This window comes from Podarcis vaucheri, assembly GCF_965113315.1.
Source record: "Podarcis vaucheri genome assembly, chromosome: 8".
In the NCBI taxonomy this organism is placed as follows: Eukaryota; Metazoa; Chordata; class Lepidosauria; order Squamata; family Lacertidae; genus Podarcis; species Podarcis vaucheri.
This window is the reverse complement of record NC_138766.1, coordinates 5,609,213-5,633,245: the sequence shown is the minus strand read 5'-3', so window position 1 is coordinate 5,633,245 and position 24,033 is coordinate 5,609,213. Positions and strand designations below refer to the sequence as shown.

The 24,033-nt window shown below is 42.0% G+C and overlaps 1 protein-coding gene across 4 annotated transcripts in view; it reads left to right on the top strand.

The window, feature by feature from the left end:
* NRG2 (neuregulin 2) overlaps positions 1-24,033 on the top strand; it is a 137,287-nt gene that overhangs the window by 103,697 nt on the left and 9,557 nt on the right. For 2 of the 4 annotated variants that reach the window (XM_082234382.1, XM_082234385.1), the window contains exons 5-6: positions 3,477-3,535; positions 12,514-12,537. In XM_082234382.1, the coding sequence (XP_082090508.1) occupies positions 3,477-3,535; positions 12,514-12,537 (83 nt within the window). Of the gene's footprint in view, positions 1-3,135; positions 3,213-3,476; positions 3,536-12,513; positions 12,538-24,033 lie in introns of all 4 variants that reach the window. The other 2 variants (XM_082234384.1, XM_082234383.1) reach the window with 2 other exon arrangements.

Below are 24,033 nucleotides of genomic sequence, written 5' to 3'. Positions count from 1 at the left end.
AAAACAAATGGGAATATGAGAAAACTATTCAGGAATCTTCAGCAATATTTGACTTTATATATTAATTGGTTTAAGAAAGGAGAAATTAATTTGGACTAAAAGCATAATGGCTAACAACATAATTCCTCACTTGATGAAGGAAAAGTTTGCAGAGATGTTTTTTCTAAATGTGATGCCAATGCCTTTATAAAATAATTGCTTCCCCCATTGCTGCTTCTTCCCCAGATTGTGCTAATGGGGACTATAGCTTGATTTCTCCAGGTGGAAATAAATTCATAGCTAGAGTTTGTTTGTCACTGATTGGAGTTGACTTTGCCAATATGAACCTGGGGAAAACAATATGAGGGAGCAGCATCTGAATCAGGAAAGTCCATGCGAGACCCAGACTGATGCCCAGATACAGGGGTGGGTTGCATGAGGGAAAATAAGTTGAGTTTGACTCCTGGCAAGGCAGAGCCTCTGAGGGTGAGTGGTTACCGTGCCTCAGATATAGGCCAGCTTCCTGCCCTGGATGGGGTTGTATTCCTCTGAAGGAGCAGCTGTGTAATTGGGCATCGCTCCTGGATCCAACTCTGTTGTTCGGAATACCTTCCACTAGAAGTGCAGAAGCAGTGACTGTTCTTCTGATGGGATGGCTTGATCACAGTAGTTCAAGCACTGGTAATTTCAAGATTGAATTATTATGATGCACTATGTGTGGGGCATCTCTTGTGGTCGGTACGGAAGCTGCAGTTTCTGCAGAATGCTGTAGCTCGATTACTGACAGGAGTAAGATCTGGCCAGGAGCAGTGGTGCTGCAACAGGGGGTGGTGTGTGTGTGTGTGCTTCGCCCCGGGTGCCATGTCTGGGGGGGTGACAAGAAGGCACCCCATGGGGGCTTGTCCCGCGGCGGCTGCATGAGTAGCCATCGCGCCGCTGCAGCCGCATGTGGAGGATCCTCTGTTCGTGGCTGCAGCTGCAAGTAGAGGATCCCAGCGCAGTCAGCAAACTGCTATGTACAGCGCATGTGCAGTGTCGTATGCATGCACTGTATGTAGCGATGCCGCACATGTGATGTACATCGCGGTTTGCCACCGGCGCCGCTCGAACGCCGTACGGACGGTGGTGGGATCCCTCCATCGTCGCTACAGCCGCATGTAGAGGATCCCAGCACCATCTGTATGGCACTGAAGCAGCGCCACCGGCAAATCACTATGTACAGCGCATGTGTGGCATCACTACGTACGGTGCATGCGTCATATGTAGCGACGCCTGCCACGGGTGTCACAACGCCTTTGTTTGCCCCTGGCCAGGAGATTACATCTGTGCTCAAAGATCTGCACTGGCTGCTGATTTGCTAGGAGCCAAAGCTCAAGGTCTTACATGTAGTATATAAAGCCCTTAATAGCTTGGGACCCGTTTACTTGAAGCATGGCTTTGCCCCCTGTGTGCCTCACTCAGATCTATGGAACTTGGACTCTTGCAAGGACAGCACCATACAATGTTCACTCTACATCTGTAGGAAGGTCAGCTTTCAATTTGGTCCTCTGGACCTTCCCACCTTCATTATGCTGTTGTAGACAGCTTCTAAAACCCATTTTGTTTTGGCAAGTCTATTTGGACATGTAAATGAGCTATGAATACCTGTTTTAAAGTTTTGCTGATTTTTATTTTTATATTGATAATTGTTTTATTGTCTTCTATGGAACACACTTGAGGATTCTTTAGTAAAGCAGCCAGCTTGTACATTATTCTAAATAAAAAGAAATATGGGATGGCTTACTACAGTGTAAACACTCTCTGAAAGGCAGAGAAAGACACACAATCATCCTGTGTGCTATGACCTGTTACATCCAAACAGTACAGAAATGACAACTATTGCATAGAAAGTGACTTCAGTCCCTTTTCCCCCTCATGGAACTACAATTCCAATGGTCAATCCCTCTTCCCAGGGAATTCTGGGAATTGTGAGTGGAAAGGGGGTCTCTTTACAACTCTCAGCAGCCTTAACACACTACACTTTCCAGGATTCTCTGGGGGAAGTTGCGACTGTTTAAAGTGGTATGATTTTGCTTTAAATGTACAGTGAAGATGGAGCCTTAGAAGTAAATCCAGCATGATTTTTCTGGGCATTCTGGGTTTAAAAGAACCGGGAACATGCAGCTTTGCCCACTAGGTGAACGGGTGATGTTAGCTTCGTTCCTTTCCAGTGCTTGTCCAAGGATTGCCTTTTAAGTTATTCCAGAGCTATGCATTGCAGTCCTGTGCATATTTACTTAGAAGTAAATCTTCCTAATTTCAATGGGACAGCTCCCTAGAAAGAATGCACAGGACTGTAGCCTTGTGGTTAGAAGATGTGTATAGTCAAAACACGGGTATTCCCCTCTGACCATGTTGTAAGAGCATTCTCCTCCTCATTTGCTCACTTTGGGTTAAAGAAGATGACCTTTTGTTTTGCTAGATGGTGTCTTTTTGAAGAGATGCCTTTAGATTTGTTTTCCTAGTGGCATAACTTATTTTCACTTACTTATGCTTTCCATAGCCAGCTAATTATATTGACAGGTTGAAATTAGCATCAAACAATCTGAACAAGATACTGACAGTCCCAGAGATCATGACTGTATCACACATAAGGAAGAATGATAAAAAATTGGGAACAGCACCCTAACACCACTTCTTGCCCCAATACAACACATTTAGAAATGGGGGGTTATTCAAATCCCTAGGCATGGACTAGTGGGCCTTCTCTTTTTTTCTCAGGGCTGAAACCAATTGCCCCTGTGCAGGGCTGGGGGTAGCTGGGTACACTTGCCCCAGGCTTCGGAGGGCTGAACTGTCCGGACTCCCCCACCCGGGGCCTGCCAGGCTTACGCTGTCCCGCCCTGGGCTTCAGACAAGCTCTGCCTGGACCTGCCCTCTAGCTTGCATATAAATTAGAAGAGTAAAGCCTTCAGAAAGCACGGGGAGGGAGTGGAGCAATTGCACAGAAAAGGAACTAGGTGGCCCCCATTTGACACTGCAAAGATTAGATCAAGGTGCCTTACATTAGATGCTTTCATTTTTTTTAAATTCATCGCTGTGCACTTTTATTTCTAACCCTAGCCTCAAGGATGATGCCAGCCTTGTTCTGTGATTTGTCCCCTTTTCCTCCTCCAGATGTCCAAATGGATTCTTCGGACAGAGATGTTTGGAGAAACAGCCTTTGCGATTGTACATGCCAGATCCTAAGCAAAGTATGTTTGAAGAAAAAAATTGCACCATACTACTTATAATCTCCTGGGTACAGCGCTGGATTTAGAATGGCATAGTGAGGGTGTTCTTTTGAGTTAAGATCTGGGTTAAGGTTTAGGGTTGCAGGTAAGGGGCCAACCCCAGGCGCACCAGAGGAGAAATCTCGAAAGGGAGCGGATTTGGCAGCAGAAAGAGCCTCCTTTCAGTCTGTTTGGATGTCATGCTATCTTGTTTCTCTCTCTTTCTGGTTTTCTTTCTTTTGTTAGGTGTCCGAACGAATTCACAGGGGACCAGTGTCAGAACTTCGCAATGGCCAGCTTTTCCAGTATGTCTCTTTCCACTTCTCTCTTTCTCTGTTTTATCATAGCACACTGTGTGACACCTTTAAAGCAGCTCTTTTCTGAATAGGAACCTTCACTTTCCTGCTTTGTGCTTCAGTTGTTATTGCTCCTGATTCTAATCTGAACAGAACTCACCACTGATGTATAGTTCAGGCAAAATCTAAATGCAGCAAGGAATGAGGCTGTGTACGCATTGTCATTTATTCTGGCTCCAGTGTGCTCCTGAATCTGTGCACAGGCAATATTACCCACAATGTAGAGCTATCCTGTAGTTGGTTGAGAAATAATGCTGTTTGATGCATTTGGTCTCAACACAGCTTAAATCTGAAATCAAAACTTAAGCCACATTCACTTCACATTTCAGCTGAGGTGTCTGTGTTTGTGAGAGCAGTTGCGCATGTGTGTGCTTCATGAATAGTCATTTGGGGAAAATTTACCGGGGCTGGGAAAACAAAACAGGTTAATGAGCATTGAGTGAATACATCCCTACCTCGCCTCTCATGTGTGCAACAAAATGCAAAAGCAACTTGAAACACAGTAGGAAGGAAGCAACTGAAGCACGTTTTAAGCTGCTAATGCGTACATAGCCTGAGTCCAGTTAATCTGTGAGCTGCCCTGAAAGTGTCCAGCCTGCAAGGAGGTCATTAGTTCATTATGTCACAAAGCATAATGCAAGGGGATCGTTCTTCTTGTCCTCAGAGCTATAACAAGTTGGCAATTAGATGAAGATTGCACCTAAGTCTGAACTTTAAAAACAAGTCCAGTTTTATTCTAAGGGCACTCTATGATGGCAACAGAGGAAGTGACTGCAGCTAAAAAGACATGGAGAGAACCAAAGTTCTCTGCTGCCATCAAATGACCCTATAATGTGTCAGCGTTGCCGATCTGAGGACTATATGATGCCATTTTGTATCAAGACAATGACACCTGTAGCCATACCTGTGTTGACCCATCTGTTCCCAAATGCCTGGCAGCTAGCGTAAATCCCTTGTGCCAGCATGGGGACCCTGCAGCTCAGTACCGCTGAGCAGTGATCCACAGAACCAGGACATCCCGTTATTTGATTTTCCAGAAGTGTTGTTCACTATGAAATATGGGCGAGTGGCTGCTTTTTTACACAAGTTTGGAAAAAAAAATGGAAGTCTTTGCTTTCAGACCCAAATTTGATATTATAGTTGATACCAAAAAGCTGGGGAAATGTAGGTAACAACAAAAACAAATTTTGAAAAAGCATGTTTTGGACCTTCCAGTTTCACCTCTGCTGGATTTGCTGCTCAACGCCTTAAATGGCACTGCAGCCTATCACAATCTGCCTTGCATGGTAAAATGAGGACTAGGTGGAAGGGTAGCAATGGCTATAAAGGGAGGATGGCTGGTGAGCAAACTGCCTGCTGCACAAGCTTGTGTATTGGCTTCTACACGAGGAAGTGCACTTTGGAATATTGGTATCGGGTTTTAGGATGTGGCCTCCGCCCTCCCCCCGTTTTCACTACTGGTGGTTTTTAGTGGATTGGGGGGATATAAATGTTTAAATAAATGATATTTTCTGCATACATGGCTAATTTCATTGCAATGCAACCTTCTTTGAACAAATGATGCTTAAGAACAGCGATGCTCTTGCTTTTAAGAGCTTAGGATAGGAATTCCGGCCATATAAGTCCTACACTCTGTCATAAAGAGTATTCAATAATCTGAGCCTTACGAGGTTTTGTAAACTGTAAACTAAACCAAAACAAACACAAAACCCAATAAAATAGTTTTAAAGTTCCAACAGAATACTTCCACTCGTGCAAGTAAACACGAGTCTAAACATATGCATGTTTAGTTGGTACAGAAGTCATATGCAGGACTTATTTTTTCCTAAATTCCACGGCAGTTTAGTTCAATGGGGGAGCATCTGCTTTGCATCGAGAAGGTTCCAGGTTCAGTCTTTGGCATTCCTAGGTGGGGCTGGGAAAGACTCCCCTCTGGAAACCCTGGGGGCCCTGCTACTGCCAGTCACGGCAGACAAACCTGATGGATCCAGGGTCTCACACTGTGCACCATCTCAGTCCGGGAAGACTGGGAAGGTTTCAAATGAAAAATCAGGAGAATAATTTTTCTCTTACTTGGCCAGCCCAGAAGGAAAAGCGGAAGCTTTAGAAAAATCAACTTTTTATAAGAGGAAAATGAAAGATCCCTAAATGAGAGGGAGCCCTATTTACCGTATTTTTTGCTCTATAAGACTCACCTTTTCCCTCCTAAAAAGTAAGGGGAAATGTATGTGCGTCTTATGGAGCGAGTGCAGGCTGAGCAGCTATCCCAGAAGCCAGAACAGCAAGAGGGATTGCTGCTTTCGCTGCACAGCGATCCCTCTTGCTGTTCTGGCTTCTGGGATTCAGAATATTTTTTTTCTTGTTTTCCTCCTCCAAAAACTAGGTGCGTCTTGTGGTCTGTTGCGTCTTATAGAGCAAAAAATACGGTAAATGAACAATTGCCCTCACCAGAAAAAACTTAGACTCTCAGTTGTGAGTGAAACTGAGGGGCGGGGATTAAGATTTTGTCCCCCTTCAAGTTACAGACAGGAGTAGCATTCCATTTATTTATTTGTTTTGTAATGCAAAGCTAAAGAGGAGTTTGCTGAAATGCAGGAGCAACGGTAAAAGTAACATTTCCATAGCAGTTTCTTTCATACAGCAATTTCTAGAACACTGTTAGAGGTTTTCTAATATTATACAGGATGCAGGAAAATAAAATTTGTGGATTATGTGAGAGGAAACATAAATCCAAAATATTACTTGAAGGGGAGGCAAGAATGAACCTTGATTGTTCTCTAAACCTTGGACAACCATTTCATTTAATGATTGTTTTATGAAACTGCTTTGCAATCTTTGTTTCAACACGAAGCCTCGGTTTACGGAACTGTAGCTCAAGGAAAGCATTAGTTAACTGTTACTTCTAAATATTTTTAAGAGGTGATCTAGTGCAACATCTTTCTAGAAGTGTTCAGTAGAAATGTAAATCAGAACGAAATAAAAGGAGCAAGCAGGTAAAATAAAAAGCCTCTTTCCTTCACATATCAGTTAACATAGACTATAATGTGGCCAGAGGCCTCAGGAAGGTTTAATAGACCTGGGGGTGGAGAATCTTATGAAGAAAAGGAGGGCCATATTTGAGTTTCCTTAGACCACAATCTGACTAGTTTACACACCTAGCTGGAGAAGGCTAGGACTGCATTCCATAAAACAGTTCATTTTCGGACACCCTTGTTTTCATCAGAGAAATGTTGGAGGGTATGCATTTAGCTATCACATATCTTCTCTGTAACAGCCTTTCTTTTTATCATGGCCCACATAGTGCCGAGAAGAGCCAGAAGATGCTGTCTTTAGGCATGGCATGGTCTAGAGAGGGTGCTGGGTTCTTTAAAATCATATTGTGGGAAACCTGGGCTCAAAAGAGGGCTTTTGCATTCCAGCCATGTACCTCCAAATGCCTCCTTGTTAAAATTCAAAAATCACAATTTCCTTATGGTTGCCTCAGTTTCTCATATTAAGCCCCCAAACAGCTGTTTCTCTAGCACTGCAGGGTGTTTGTTAGGTTAAAAGGTGTCAAATACAGAGGCCAGTTAGTACAGTAGATTAAAAACAGGGCTCTTTGTTGGAAAGATCAGTTAACAATATAAAATACAAGAAGACATTCCTAAGAAATTATCTAACCCATAGAGGTAGGGCCCAAACCTTGATAGATTCAGAGTTTAAAGTCAAATAAGGACATAAGAAGCAAATGACCAGCCTCCATACCTTTAAAGCATATTAAATCAGAAAACAGGAAGAGCAGACTAGAAATTATCTCCAGCAGCAAAATCTCCAAAGAAGCCAATAGAATCTGTAAATGATTTTCCCACTGCTGGTCTAACCAGTTCCCCTCCAGTGTGTTTGTAGGCAAATTGGGCAGTGATCAGCTAAGCAGCAGTGGAAGAGGTAGTTATCTTCAGGTAGATCGTGTCCTCCCTAAAAGGGGGCACGTGTTGCAGTGAGACCTGGAGACTGATCTCCTGTGTTGTAGGTGGGTAAGATTGGATAGCCACAAGACCTGATTGGTAGGTCCCTTGATGTTGGGTTTAATCTGGCCAATGGGGCGCAGACCAAACGGATCAAGGGACCTATATATATCCATACACGTGACCCAGAGTTTCCTCTTTCAGCTTGTGCATTTGGAACACCAGCCCACCTCTCCCTACTTTTAGGGCATTTTTTGCGATTGACCTTGCTATGCCGTCGTGTGTCGTCTGTCATTGGGACAGGGGCACAGCAGGAATTTCCCCCACTTGGCTGATTGGCTGTTGCCATTTGGGTTTCACCTGCCGCGTAGCAAATCATCACAACTTGTAAGGTTGCGGATAGGCACTGATTCAGGTGATAGGGATGGGAGAACGGTCTCGCCATCCCTATGTGAAGGGTATTCCGTTAAAGGAATCCAGGGACTCAACTGGTTTGGTCAACCCCCGAGGGGGGGTTGTGCCTGTACCTGAGTCCAGGGGAGCATCTGGAGGGTGAACATAGTCTGTTCCTGGCTTTTTGCCTACCGAGGTGTTCACCCTAGGCTGACCTAGGCTGGTGCCCTGGGTCAGCGCTGCTTGCAAGAGTACAGTGAGCTAGTTGAATCGGAGCCTATGCAACCACTCACTTTCTGTAATCAATAAAGTTGTGGCCTAAATTCTGCCAAAACCAAAACTAAAATTTGAGTCAAATGTGTCTTTATTTAGGGGGGAGGTATCTGGGTCTGAACACGCAAAAGCAAACACCTTACTCTTCATGAGTGAAACTCCTATACAAATAGCAAGATGCTCCCTGAGAATGGAGGTCTTCCACATGAGTGTCATCTGTTAAGTGCTAAGAAAGATGACTGGGGCTGAGAAAAGAAGATAATGTGAAGGATAAGTTTTTAGTGAGCAGAATAACTGAGTTTGTACAATACATTCAATAGTTATGTGGCACAGACAACTTTCCAGCGTATGGGTGAATTTGTTAGCAGTTTAAATTTTCTTTTAATCTGAGTAGGGGTTGATTCCATAATTTATTTATATTTTGAAAAAAGAAATTCACAGAATTATGTAAGCCCTCTAAAGGAAGGTGACAAAATTTAACTTCAGTAATAGCTGTAATTTGTTGAAAGCATTTCACACACATTGCCTGAGTAATTTTTACATCAAACCTATATATGGTAGGCCATTTTATTATTAGTCCTGTATGATCCCTCTTTTATTATTGACTTCAGAGTTGTCAAATAGGCCAGGAAGTGTGCCAGGCATACCATCCAGTCTGTTATTGTTAAAATGAAGGGGAGGGTCTTAAAGCCAAGAAAGAACGCTTGCAGCAGTCCTGGCTTTTATCGTAGATGGAAAATGGAGTGAATCTGTGGCAGAGATCTGAAAACAAAAACCAGCAAAAATTACTTGAGGAAGGGAACCAAGTCACCATATGGATTTCTTTGCAAGAATTTAGCGTATCAAAAGCAATGACAAATCTTAAAGAAAGGAAATGGAGACATATATGACTTGAGTAATGTAATCTTGCTCTCACATGCACATAGCATCTTTCCCCGCTCTTCACTATGAAGTACCACCAGCAGCCGCCCCTCCCTCCTCCCCTATCTTGACTGTGTCCTGGTAGGAGGGTCAGGGGTTTCCCTTCCACCCCGTTCTTCTCATAGGCAGCTGGCTCACTGATTCTTATAACATTACTATTATATTATTATACATTAATACAGATCCATTTTGTAAAGTGCCAAGTACATTGTTTCACAGGCAAAAATAAAAAGGAACTCTAGGCTCTAAAGGATCCTCTGAAGTTTCCAGTGTATGTCATTATAATGTCATTATAATGGAAATGTTCCAGACAGGGATGGAGCATGAGGATGCCCTACTAGAGAGGTTTCCTCTTTCTTCAGGCTGTATCCCAGTGCCTTGTGGTATTGGCTCCCTATTGAAGTGTTATGATCAATCATTAGTAATTGTTTGTGCCATATTAATCTCTAGTTACAATTTAATTAGGAGGCTTCATGCCTGTCTAGTTCTAGCTCCGATTCTCAGCCTTTAATATATCAGTGATAAATGATCATATGTAAATCCCACCTCTCACATGTAATCCCCGCCTTGCACTTATGTTAACCAATCACAAGTTTCTTTGTGTATGTATCAACCAATCAGCCACAGGCCCACCTGTCGCAATGCTTGCAATATTCAATAAAAGAGGCTCCCAGGGCACGCCCTGACAGACGCCTCATGTTGCACCTGCCTCTCTCGTCTCCCGTGATTTTTCATTCCTACATTGAAGAATTGTGTAACTCACTTGTTTGGTTTTCCTGCAGTCTGAATGTATCCTCAGACCGTGTTTTTCAAACTTTGAGTCGGAGTCAAACCTTCTTGAATCATTGGGATTCTTTTTCTCTTTTAAAAAACCCCAAACAGCAGCAGTTTTGTGAAGAGGGTCTAGGCTTCCTCAACCTCAGACCTCCAGATGTTTTGAGACTACGGTTCCTATCATCCCTGACCACTGGTCCTGCTAGCTAGGGATCATGGGAGTTGTAGGTCAAAAGCATCTGGGGGGCAGAGCTTGAGGAAGCCTGGAACTGTTAACCACTCCTGCACATGCCAATAGTTCAAATCATTATTCCTCCATTACCCACCCAACCCCATGACTGTTGTTAATTTTTAAAAGAAGGAGAACACCCAGTATGGGACTCAAATATTTGCTTAACATCACTATCACTTCTGGTTTGATACTTAGACTTTTGTGTTTGCTTTTAACGTTGTTAAAAAACAACAACATCATTCTTCATCTCCCTGTACTTTAAAACTTGGGAAGTTCCCTATGGCCAGTTATCAGAGAAGACATGGAATGGTTAAAAGACCCTGATCAGCCAGAAAGAAGAGGAAAACATCAGATATCAATAAGCATCCCAGGAGTTATATGCAAATAGCCTGGGTCACAATCTGTAGAAGCCTGAAGGCTGGTGCTCAAGATGCTGCTGAGATTTTAGCTTACCTAAAGGCAGGAGCTTGCTTGTGGTGGCCCCATCTTAATTGATATGATTACCAAGTGTAAACCTTGGGGCTTCAACAAAATGGCCAGCATTTACTCTCTATGTCCCCCTGCCCCAGGTTTTCCTTAACATTCAAACTGAAGAAGAGTTCTGGAGAACTCAAAAGTTTGCCCACTGTGATTATTGGATTTGCTAATCAGCTGACATTACTGTACAGTAGTACCTCGGGTTAAGTACTTAATTCGTTCCGGAGGTCCGTCTTAACCTGAAACTGTTCTTAACCTGAAGCACCACTTTAGCTAATGGGGCCTCCAGCTACCGCTGTGCCACCAGAGCACAATTTCTGTTCTCATCCTGAAGCAAAGTTCTTAACCTGAGGTACTATTTCTGGGTTAGCGGAGTCTGTAACCTGAAGCGTATGTAACCCAAGGTACCACTGTATATGATTTTTATGTCTCCTGTGTGCTGGGGAGTCAATGCAGTCTTATTGGCCACTAACAGAATTTAAGTTTTAAAAAACAAGCCTTCAGTCAGGAATAGGACAGGGAATAAAATGGATTCAGTTTGCAGTTAAAGTGTTTATCAAATTTGCCCTTTCCAAAACATTGTAGGAACCGAAACACAGCCATCCGTCAAAATTCTCATTTATATGAAATACGCTAGGCAGATCTCCAACCAAACAACATTCACAAATATGTGTACATATTTGAACAAAGTGCACATAAACGTTATATTTGTGAAAATAACATACAAAAGGTGCATCAAGTTAGATAAAATTGCTTGCAAAAAATTGTACATTAGTCAAAACTGCATGTTAAAATGTGTTTGGGGGGGGGGTTGCACTAAAATGCTGGAGAATTTTCAAACCTAAAAGAAAATCACAAATTGCAGCAGAAATGTGGAAATACGAATTTAAGATTGAAAAATTGAAAAATTGAAAGAACTGAGATTGATAGATTCTTCCATCCCTAGTCGGGAACATTGAATCTGTAATTTCATATCCTCTACTTTCTTTTCCTTTCTCCATTTTCTCTATAGGTTGAGTTATTATGCACAAATAATATTAGATCATACTTTTTATTCTTTCCTTTGGGCAATAATTATATTTCTGGGCATAATTAATTGCCCTTTTTCATTTCTCCTGTTGTGTGGATAATGCAAACTGCTATCCCAAACCATTAATGTTTATAAGAGATAACACTATTTCTTTAATGATTCTTGGTGTTCATAAATGATTTCTTAATTTAGTGCAGACTGTGGAAAATGCCTTACAGCTTGATCTTAACCACATTCACTTGGAAGTAAATTGATTTCAAGAAGACTTACTTTGAAGTAAATGCATTTAAGATTCAGCTGAAAATGTCTTGCATAAATTTCATTTCATTGCAAATGTAACGGTATGTCCTGTTATGCTTCAGTCCTTCAGAAGTTGTTCATTTAAGCTGCAGTCCTGTACATGCTTACCTGAGCGGAAGTCACATTGAACTCAATGGGACTTACTTTTGAGTAGACATGCATAGGATTGTATTGTTACTGCTATATATTGTCATAGGCATGTATGGCAGTAAAAAAGGGTTGTATACATGTGCAAATCTACTACCTCAATGTTGCAACAATACTGAGAAGGCAAGATCTCTTTAGCAAGAATACACCTATACTTAAATAAAAGTATATGTGATAAATGCCTATTCTAAAATCAAATTCCAGGTGCCAATAGACATGCTTGCTTTTGAAAAAGCCCTTATTAATTACCATTGCAGATCTAGCTAGGCATTCTTTTATATGGAATGTTTTAAAAGTAAACTGGTGGTGACAGTTCTGTATGCTTTGATGCTTCTCTTGTGATTTTGAAAGCTGATGTATAAATATTTGGTAATCTCTCCTACCAACCTGTTTCTCTTTTCTCCTTTCCTTCTCTGTTCTCTTTCTGCACTGGCAGAGCACCTTGGATTAGAATTAAAGGGTATGGACTCAACCATTCATTTGTTAACCAGATACCATTACGAGCTGCTGACAGTCCTTCATATTGTATTTTGATAGCTTCAGTGGGATGGTTTTAAAAATCAGCTGTTCTGCTCCTTGTTCTGGCACAAATTGGGCCAAACATAATACCTAAAATTACACTAAAGGAATCAAATCCTAAATAATCTGCATGGGTTTATTGCAGCACTTTCCCCACTCGCCTTAGTGGGAAACGTGTCTACCTCAGATGACATTAGTGGGCTGCAGAGACTGGTCTTTGTCACTTTTCTCTTCCGTGCTGCATTATGTTTGGATGTAAACTGAAAAATTGATCGTGTCATTCTGGAAAACCATCAGCTTGTATAGTGGGAGCAGTGGACAAACATTCCAGTAAGGAAAAGGTTGGTGTGAAAGAAATTAGGAAGTTGCAGCAATTCTACAAAGCTACCCTGACTCTGAAAAAATAAACATGGAAAAGTCTGCTTTTATTTTCCCCTCTGCCTCACCCCATTATATTCCTTGTTCATTTGGAAGGAATCAATTTAAAATGATAGAGCTAGGTAGGTCAGGAGGAACTCTTTGACTTTCCCGATGTTGCTGAACTACAATTCCCACCGAAGATGGCCAGTCGCCAGGGATTATGGAAGTTGTAGTTCAACAACATCTGGAGGACCAAAGGATCCCCATCTCTGAGGGAGGCATATGTTGAAATGTAAGGCCCATAGCAGCCCGGTCCTATTTCACCAACACTAGTGCTAGGTTTAGATGAGTTCCCCAACAGCTGTTCTGAACATGACACAAAATAAAGTAAAACCCTGAGGTGGTAGGTTTCTGGGCTGTACCACTTCCAATTTCAAGTAGAGGGTATATTTAGCCTTAAAAAAAATACACAATTCACTGCATATACTGGATTTAAGGCCAAACTACATGTTTAAGAAGAGACACGGGTGGTGCTGTGGGTTAAACCACAGAGCCTAGGACTTGCCGATCAGAAGGTCGGCATTTCGAATCCCCGCAACGGGGTGAGCTCCTGTTGCTCAGTCCCTGCTCCTGCCAACCTAGCAGTTCGAAAGCACGTCAAAGTGCAAGTAGATAAATAGGTACCGCTCCGGCGGGAAGGTAAATGGCTTTTCTGTGCGCTGCTCTGGTAGAAGAAGAAGAAGAAGAAGAAGGTTCGCCAGAAGCTGCTTAGTCATGCTGGCCACATGACCTGGAAGCTGTACGCCGCAACCCCAGAGTCGGTCACAACTGGACCTAATGGCCAGGGGTCCCTTTACCTTTACCTTACACGTTTAAGAGAGATTTATGAAGGGCTCTTCTAACATACATTTTCTGCTGGTTGTGTGTAGTAGCAGGCCAAGGAGGATTGGGTCCAAACAATGGCACTGGGGAAGAGAATAGCCAACCTTTTTTTTCTCTGAACAGTTTTTGTCATCTAAATTGCTGCCAGGTCCTCTTTGCTGAGTGGAAAATGCAGATAGAATACACTTTGGGTCTTAACACCTTAGACAGAAAATGATGCTAAACCTTTCTCTCCAGTATGCTAGTTTCCTATGTGGAAGGAGAATTTTGTATGGGGAAACGTCCAAAAATCTCCCTCATCTCCAAGTGGTACAGGCCAGAATTCTATCACCCCTGCCCACCATAGGAGTGGCCTTCACAGAGCGCATGGTGGAATAGTGTGAAAGCATTTACTGGACATGCCCTTTAAAGATTGAGTGTTCCATGTTAATGAGAACTGCACATTCAACTGGAAAATCAGGATTCCCAGCTGTACATGCATAGAGACCCTTTCTCACTAATGCTTGATGCTGGGTTGTTACTGCTGGGTGTGTTTTGCCTATGTGTGGTGGCATTCACTGAATGCAAGAGGGGCTAGTTTGAAACCCACCCACCCTTCCCCTCCGCTTATTCTGCATCAGGTGTAGAATGACTCTTGGGAAGAAGTACACGATCCCATTGCCAGAGGGACTGAAGGTATAAAAAGCTAAACTTGGAGCATATCAGCAGTTTCTGTAGGAGGCTATAAAGCCATCCCTGAATATTATCAGCCCTGTAGTCTAACCAATGATCTGCTTCCTGCTTCTTTCCCCATTCACTCAATATAATAGCAAAACAGCTTGTTGTGTTGCCACACTGCTGTAGTAATTTCCAAGAAGAAACAATTTCCCACGCTTAAACTTAACAAACAGAAAAACGTGCTCAGACGTATTCAAAGCTAGATATCGTATCCCAAACATCTATCTCCCTCTGAGTATCCTCCTTGGTTCCTATGTTCTACTAGCTTCAAGTGAGGTTTATGAGGCTGGTTTAAAAACAAACAAACAAATCCTTCCACATATGTCAGGGTGAAGAACCTCCCAGTTTGGCGCATGAGGCTGTTTCCCCCCAAATGATACCCTCTGGCCTCATATCTGATGTCTTTTCCCATGGGGACCTCAGTTGCACAGATGGCATCCCTGGCTCAGTTGGCCTTGGGAAGAGGTGAGGACAAGGCAGGGCGAAGCAGCGATACCCAAACACCCAGCAAACCACCTGGCTCTCAGGTGCTTGGGTGGTGTTGGCCAAGGGACCTTGATAGGCAGCTGAGTCATACCTGTGCTTAATGGACCTGGCGGTTATAGGAAGCACCCTCAAGTCCCCTTCCTTCTGCCTTGCAACTGTTCTAAATCCCTGCTCCACAGGTTTTCACATATTTCCTCCTCCTCTTGGCTATGTAGCACTGACACACGAATGAAGCCAGTGAAAAATTATAAAAGCAGAAGAATATAGAAAGGGACTTACTATAACATCAGGTGTCTTAGGAAAAGCACATGTCTTTCAAGCCTCAGTGACAGCGAAAACCAAATGCTGGTGTTCAGAGAAAGCTTATAATAATACTTTCACTTGTATGGAACCTGGAACTTAGTCCACAGTGCTTGGTTATCATTTACCCACACAATCAGTTTGCAGGACAGCCTATCTAGGAAAGAGAGGCAAGTGCTTTCCAGAAGGAGGGCATATATAACACTAGTGAGCCTTGGACACCCCCCCCCAGCCTATTCCTGTGTGGAGTGTTTGTCCATGTTTCCAAATTACTACTGAATCTTGCAAAATTTCATAATGATAGCACCAAATGGACCTGTGTGAATTGATTAACCACAGTACATTCTCATCAGGTTCTTCTTTGTGGTGGGAATAGTAATAATAATAGTTCATAGGGAACAGCTAGCTCCCACCCCATACCATCTGCTGACAAGAATGTTGTAATTGAAGGGGAAATGTGCCTACTTATGTATCAGACCATAATTGTCAATTATCAGGAGATCCACTTCTGTGAACGAACAAACCTTATGTAGAAAGTGGCCTTGAATTGACAGTGCTCCTGAATCAAAAACATTTTGAAATGACATTTGGAATTGAGGATTTTTGACATCCCTACTTAGCTTAAACTTGTGTTGCTTTTTTAAAAATGTATTTCTTTCTAGGCTCACTGTTATGCAAGAAATATCTTTTGCCATCCTGCCTCTTCTTTTCAGCCCCCCCCCCAGCCATGTGTGTACCTGTAACGCTCCGTGGATGACATTTCTTCACATGCACGTGATTTCCTCTTAACAAATTATCACACAAGATAATTTGTTATTTTAAAAAAAATCACATTCTAGCACATGCATGAAAGAGTTACTGGACCCTGGCTCAAATTTCTTACAATTTAAGTGGAATTTCGAGTTGCTGTTTACATTGCCTCATATTCTCACTGTACAAACCTGTATAAGTTTACATGTTATAAATTGTTTCATAGCTAATTATTTTTGCTGAACATTAAGGTCTCTAATTTCAAATGAAACTTTGTGATTCCAAAGTATTGTCACTACACAGTAATAGATATAACAACAAATGAGATTTGCAGCACAGGCCTAGACATGTCTACTCAGAAGTAAGCTCCACTGAGTTGAAGGAGACTTACTCCTCCGTGATTTGTATAGGATTGCGGGTGCTGCCATCAAATGTTTGATGTTGCAAATGGATGAAGACAGAATTTTTATGCAGGTCTCAAATGGTGGATTGATCGGCTCATACTTGCAGCCACATTTCATGTCAGAGATTAGGATTTCATGTCAGAGAAATAAGATTATGAAGAAAATTATTACCTTGATAGTTTTGCTCCTCCAGATAGTTAACAATTCACTGCTGAATTCAAGAAAATTCCTAATAAATCTTGGTGAGGACTTAATTTTATCACTAGGAAGAATTATATTCACCAATCTGAGAATCGACATTTGAGGTTTTTCCTCTTTCTTTCTTTCTTTCTTTCTTTCTTTCTTTCTTTCTTTCTTTCACATCCTGCCTTATAGGAAACAAACAGATCCTCCCACGGCAGTTCACAATAAACATCAACCTATGATGTTGTTGCTGCTGCTGTTTTTTAAAAACCTCACAACCAAGAAACAATATAAAACTATTAAAAGCTATCAGGATCCTTCCCACCAGGCTGCTGGTGGTAGAAAAGCCTTGTGGTGGTGAGATCAGAGGGGGGTAATCCCAGTTGGAGCAGATCTGAGGTTGTGGTCATGGAATTTATTTTATTTTGAAGCAAAGTTAAAAGAACAAGATCACTAAAGAAATAAACTCACAGATAAATTATTGTATTAAATCTGGCTACTTTTGCAGAGTACCAAGCTTCATGGGTACAGCACTCAATAGCAACACTCTATCATAGTAAGACTTGTTAGCTATTTGTTGTAGCTGTGAAGAACAAATTTTCAAACTTTTAGAAATTACACTAAATACAGTGAACCGTGTACCAATATAAAAGTCTTCAGTGTGCCCTTTCTCTATATATGTGAAACTTCTTCCATCTAGGCAGTCTCAGCATAGGGTTGTTCAGGGAAGGGGTGTTTAAATGTGCAGCATTAGTAACAGACTGAAAAATTTCCTGATGGGCAGCCTTTCTGTTTCTTGCCCCAAAACATGTTCAAGACTGGTTCAAATCCTCTAGTTTCTGATGAAAGCAATGTGAATCTGTTGGAATACTGCCAGGGAGATAAAGTCCATCATGGCCCCAAGCCGTCTGCCGGATGATCCATCGATCTCCCGTAGGCACGCAGTATCAGCAATTAGCGACATGAGTTTCTAGAAAATATCTTGCCACATTCTAGAGCTCATGCACACTCTATCAGCAGATAATGCACAGCAAAAGTCGCACTCAGGAGAGCATTATTTACAAGTTTTATTCAGCGTTAATCAGAACAAAGAAAGACATGACTGCCTGCGTCAGTGTCTCCGACACAGAGAAAACGAAAGCAATAGAAACATAAACATCCTGTGAACAGGAAATACGCAGACTCTGTGACTCACAGCCTGCTCCCTTTTAAGGTGGAACGGAAATATCCTAACAGAATCTTGGGTCTTCTTTAAATTGGTAGATGCCAAGGTTGGGGCAGCCTGATACCAGTTCAGATTTCTGGTGTCTAATCTATGATATAAAGTCAAAGGAGATGCTCTGCATTCTAAAACCATCGTCTGCAGTACGTTCATATGCCTGTCTAATATTGCAAAGTGTTGAAAATTTAGATGTGGCTCAGCTGCCAGGACCCTTGCTGAGATTTCAAATTAAAATGTGGGAGTGGCCTGTATACTCTTCAAGAGAATTGGATCCCCCCCAAATATATTTAGTCAGCTAGTTAATTTATAGACCACTTCATATTTCAGCAGAAATCTCTAAGCAGTTCACGTATCACAAAAAAGGGGTACAGTGGTACCTTGGTTTATGAACTTAATCCGTTCCGGAAGTCCATTCTTAAACCAAAGCGTTCTTAAATCACGGTGTGCTTTCCCATAGCAGTGGGGGACTCAATTTACAAATGGAACACACTCAACAGGAAGCGGAACATGTTCTGCTTCCAAGGCAAAGTTCACAAACCAAAACACCTACTTCCAGGTTTGCAGTGTTCTTAATCCAAGTTGTTCATACACTAAGCTGTTCTTAAACCAAGGTGCCACTGTATTGGTATAAGAAATCAGTAGCTGAAGGTGTCACTACTCACCTGACCTCTCTCTGGCTGAGTCGCTGCTGTATTCAGGGATGGCAAGCGGGCAGGGTGAGGCCAACGTGGTACAAACACCACGACAGGAGCAATGGATTGGCACCAAGCTCTTTGCCACCTTGCCCCTTCCCACCCTGGTTCTCAGCTGGCGAGAGGTCAGTTGCGGTGACACAGCCCCCCCAAAAAAACATTCAAAAGGAAACTCTGATGATACTATATGGCTCATAATTATTCCACCTACAGCTCATTTTTGTAGCATAGATCTTTTCCGATCACAAACCAGGCAGAGAGGAAGGGTTTGGGGACTGGCATGTACAAACTGGTGAAAACTGGCACTTGCTTTCCCTGTTTCCAGCTTTGCATGTCCTGAGTATAGAGAGATACTCTAACATCTCAAGTGAGAAAAAGGCTTCTCATCTTACAGATAGTCAGTGGGATTTGCCCATTTAAGCTGCTTTGAGCTAGAGTTATAATAGCACCTTCCCATTTTGAAAAGCAAGGTATGGGTGTGAGGGGCCTAATGTGTGCCTGCAGATTCTGACAGCCAAAGTATAAACCTCCTGAGTGCTTATATACTGGAAAGGTAACACAGTAGCCAAGCCATAGAATCCTCAGGTATATTCACACCTGAGGCTGAAAGTGAAGTCTACAGTGCCCTTCGGTTCTCTGGCATCAGAATGAATAGCAGGCGAGAGGCTGAAAGGCGCTTTAAGCCTGATATTTGAAAACACTCTTTTTAAGGCTAGGTTTGATACCCACTTTTTGGAATGGAATTTAAGCTGTAAATTGCTTAGGACATCTTAGAAATCTTGATCGTCACATAGGTCATTATTGAAATTTCCTTCCTGGTCCTAAATTGGGAATGAGTTTTTCTTTCACCATTTGTCAGGCAGTAGATGCCAGCCGTGACAGATGATAAGAATCTCTGGTTTTGGTGCCTTCCTTTCTGAGTAAAGGCCAGATCCTGACCCTTCCAGCACCTCTACTTGGTTGGATGACACACAGAGGACTCTGGGAAGCAAAAGAGGGAACTGCTGGTTTTTTTGTTTTTGTTTCACTAAATCCTAAAGAACACCCGGTCAGTTTTCAGATGCCAACAAGCCTAAAAGTAAAATGAAACCACCACTTCACAGAGAACAATCTCTTCTACACAAGATCCCTGCATTGGTGATAATGCTGCATTTTAAGCTTCTTAATCCCTCGTAGGATTACTGATAGCCCCTTCTTAAGACATGTGTTGGCTTGCAAAATATGTTGGATGGCAAGCATTAACAGAACGACACAGAGCACAGCCAGCGCTGCACCAGCAAATTCATATTGCATCACAAATGTTAAAAGTAGGACAAAATGAAAAATGAAAAGAATGAATGCATCTGAGCATTTGCTCTATGCACCGCCACAGAAGGCACAAACTCATAATACGTTTGATTGCTATTCTTAAATGAATGGTGAAAGAAGTGAAACAAGTGAACATGAGTAAGTAAAAGGTGCGAATAGGTATAAATGCTCCATTCTTGCTGCCTGAACATTTAGACTGCAATCCTATGCATGCCTACTCCAAAGTAAACCTACCGAGGTAAACAGGGTGTGCTTGGATTGCTGCCTGATTGCACTGTAGAATACCTTTTAGGCATAGCTGTCAACCTTCCCTTTTTTGCGGGAAATTCCCTTATTCCAGCGCCGTTTCCCGCTGCTATCCCGGATTGTTAGTATCCTGTAGACTGTCTCCGGGACAGGTGAGGCTGCTGATCCCTTATTTTCAAATCTGAAAGTTGACAGCTATGCTTTTAGGGCATGTTATTTCATTTATTGGTTCAAATTTCACAGCACAGCAAAAGCTTACCTTTCATGCTTTAAAGTGCATTACTCCTTTATTTCTATAGCTGTGTTCAAATAGAGGAGCTTAGACTCTTATTGTGGAATAAATCAGAAGTTCATGGGCAGTGACCCCCCCCAAATTAGCCTCCTTGTTAGTTCATACCACTTTTTTGTGAAATATCTTTAAAAGTGAAGTAGAATTCATATGGGCTGAAAAGTTACTCTAAGGATGTGAAAGAAATGAATTGATTTGTAAGACTCTAAAATAAGGGCCTGATTAAAATTTGTGCACAGGTATTTGCAACAAACTTCAGCTGCTGGTTTGGTTGTAAAAAAACACCCCAAACAAACCCACACACATCCAAAGGGATCATTTTCAGTGGGTGATGAAAGGGTTAAGCCGTTCTCCCTCTTCCTGCTTCTGTGCTCTAAGCTGTCACTTCCTAAAGCAGCTTTTCTGCAACAAAAGCAGCCACTAGAGTTTTGTGACACTTGTTTGCCCATAAAATTTGATTAGGCCTTCAGACAGAGCTTTTCATGCCAAACAAGGGAACTGCCTTAAATTATAAAGTATGTATGCATATACAAAAAGACAAAAAAGTTTGTGTGTGTGTATCTGTTTCTAGTTCTATATAAACCAAAATATTCCATATACCTAAAATATCTGATTACTGCCTATAGTGAAGGGCTAATGTACTTCATTACAAAACTTCGGTTTGGGAGGGGATCATTTTCAAGGTCATAATCTTCTCTCTTTTATGAAATTGTAACTTAATATTATGCATGTGTACCCAACAAGTGTAACTTGAGAATTATTTGGCGCAGTCTACGAACCATGCCTTCATGGATTTTTATAATTTATATTGCCTTATCTGCAGTCATTCCTTACTCAGACCCTCCATTCCCAGGGAGACTACTCAGTCTCTCACCCCATCCAATTCAGGGCCTGATTTGGTGATCTGGATCCAGCCCTGATTAATTTTGGATCAATCTGAGCCCAGTGCAACCTGATCTGGGACTGGAAATCAGAACCTTGTGTTCATGTTCACTTAAACTCCGAAATCAAAATGGCCATTACTTTTTTGTTTTTTCCACATGGTAGCCTCCCAAGAGAGGATTAGCCTTGCCAAATTTCAGACAGTCATTTTCTGCTTGTGTTTAAGTTTGTATCCCCCCCCCACAAAAAAGAAACTAATTTTATTAAGACTGTACTGCACTGATATATGTAATATTACCCTGTATGTGTGCTGCTTGCTCACTGACTGTGTACAATGTATTGGACTGAGTACAATGAAGTCACAAGACTTAGACACAAACACAGAAGACTAAGTATTAATACAGAAAACAGAACACAGCTGTAAATAAAATGCAAACCTAACCTTAAAAACTAGGGTCAAAATTTGGGGTAGCGGGGAAAGCAATTGGTTATTTTGTGGAAGGCTGGGAAAGGATGGGAGACAAATAGGTATGAGAGATGCTAAGCCAACACTTCAGCTGGTGGAGGAGCTGCAACAAGCAAGCCGTTGGCAGTCTACTCTCGTATAAAATGCCCCAATGAGAGAGACACAGTTGCTGAAGAACCTCATTTCAGACAACATGGAGGGAGATACACCAAACAAACAAACAAACAAACAAACATGACTGGCATTAGAGACCAGATCTACCATTTCTAGGAAATTTGGTGACTGAGTGGATGTGAGACATTGTTAGACCTGGCCTCTAAGAAAATTATGTTCCAGGTTTGCTTCTCTGTTGTTTCTCAGTGGGTGAACCTGCATCTAAACGCCACCTGTTCACTCACAGTTGTAGCCCCCCAGTCTTTCCCTGGTTTCCTTCCTCTCCCAGCCTTTAACCAGGTGTGCTTCTGCTCCAATTGACTTGACAGGCTCACAACACTGGGCTACACCTTCATGGTTGCCATATGCTACTCTAAGCCTGCCTTCCCCCAGCAAAATGTGTATACTAACACTGAGTTACTTTGCAGGGTCGACATAACCCATGCTTTATCAGCATCAGTCCTACCCTCTGCAATATGAGCATAATAATGGTGGCCTTTTTTGCATTGGCATTAGCCCAGTAATTTTTTTAGTGTTTACTAACTCAGAAAAATAATTTGTGTATGAAATAAGATATGAGTCAGAAAGATCTTTGCCGCTGCCTTTGTCTTTGAGCTGCTATACCTCAACCACAGCAACACTACAATTCTGGATAGCAGAATTGCTTTCTGTGGGGCAGCAATTGCTTCTCCACCATTAAAGACTATCAGAAAAGTCTTAAGAACAAATCAAGATGTTCCTGTTATGAAGACTATATAATTCATGTTTTATTCAAACCTTTCCTTTGTCTTATTGGCTAGATCTTCTTTCCTAAAAGTCAGTTATTGCTGACACTTCATTCATTGACCAAAAGTACTGAAACTCGGGAGCTGGCTAGTCTGTCATAAAAACCAGTGGGCAAGCATAGTGCCTGCAGATGGTGTCTCATATCTCATGTCCCTCAAGTGCTAGAGACAAAATTTAAAAAAAGGAAAAGAAAGCTGAGAAACTGGAGATTGTGGCTTATTCAGGGGAGTGTGGGCAATTGCCCTCCCTGTCTTCCCTGCAGACACCCCTGCAGGCAACCCGTTTCTCCCCAGCAAGTAATCACTTCCAACCATTGGTTCATCTGCACAGCTTCTGATAGCAGAGAAGCTGGGTCTAGACACATCAAAGAAGCATTTCAGTTAAACGCGTTGTAAATTTAAATAGGGAAATCTGGTAGAGAAAAACGGGACTCCACAATGTTATATTGCATATACAACGCATATAAATTGCTTCTTCTTTACCAGTGTAGCTGAGTCCTGGATGCTCTCCTACTCCTCTGCTGTTCTTAGAGGCTCCAGTAGCCAAAAGATACACAGTGGTTCAGTTTCTCTTCCACTGTCTTCTGGTTAGTTGTGTGCGTTCTGTGACTTCTAAATGCTACCAGAGTTAAGAGATGATGGACTATAATACGGGGCTCAGAGCGAAGTGTATGTAGATATATATTTCCTTTGGCCACTTTACCAACAAAAAATGAAACTCAGCAAGTGTTTCCACTGTGGGTCAACATGAATTTTCTGCAGTATTGAAGGACATTTGTGAGTATGAAAAGACGCCACTGACATAGTGCCAAAAAAGAGAAAAGAAACAAAGTAGATCAATATATATACAATGTGCATATTGTTTTATGTGTTATATTTATTATTTTATGTAGACATAATTACATAATTTAAACAACTGCAATACATTTCATCAGTGGGGAAGGATGACCATGTGATCTGAATGCCGGCTTACTCCGCTGTTCAGGCGCTAAGCGTTGATGGGCAACTTCAAGGCCCCTCCTTTCTCTTCTCGGGGTTGTTTATCTTTAAACCAGACTTGGACCAGATAGCCCTTCAAATAGAGAGGTTCTTCAAATGCAAGACTGCTCTCTGTAAAGTAGGACACATGACCACTCTATGAACATGAGACCTCTGTGAGATGGAAGAACTGCTATGCTCTTGCTTGAATGCTGTCATACATTGGGTATTCTACAAATAGTTGTTCAAAAATGAAGTACCGTAGGTTTGTGGGATTATTAGAAAACATGGAAGAGATGTCTTGGAAAGAAAAAGGAACCCAGTGTGAATTGTT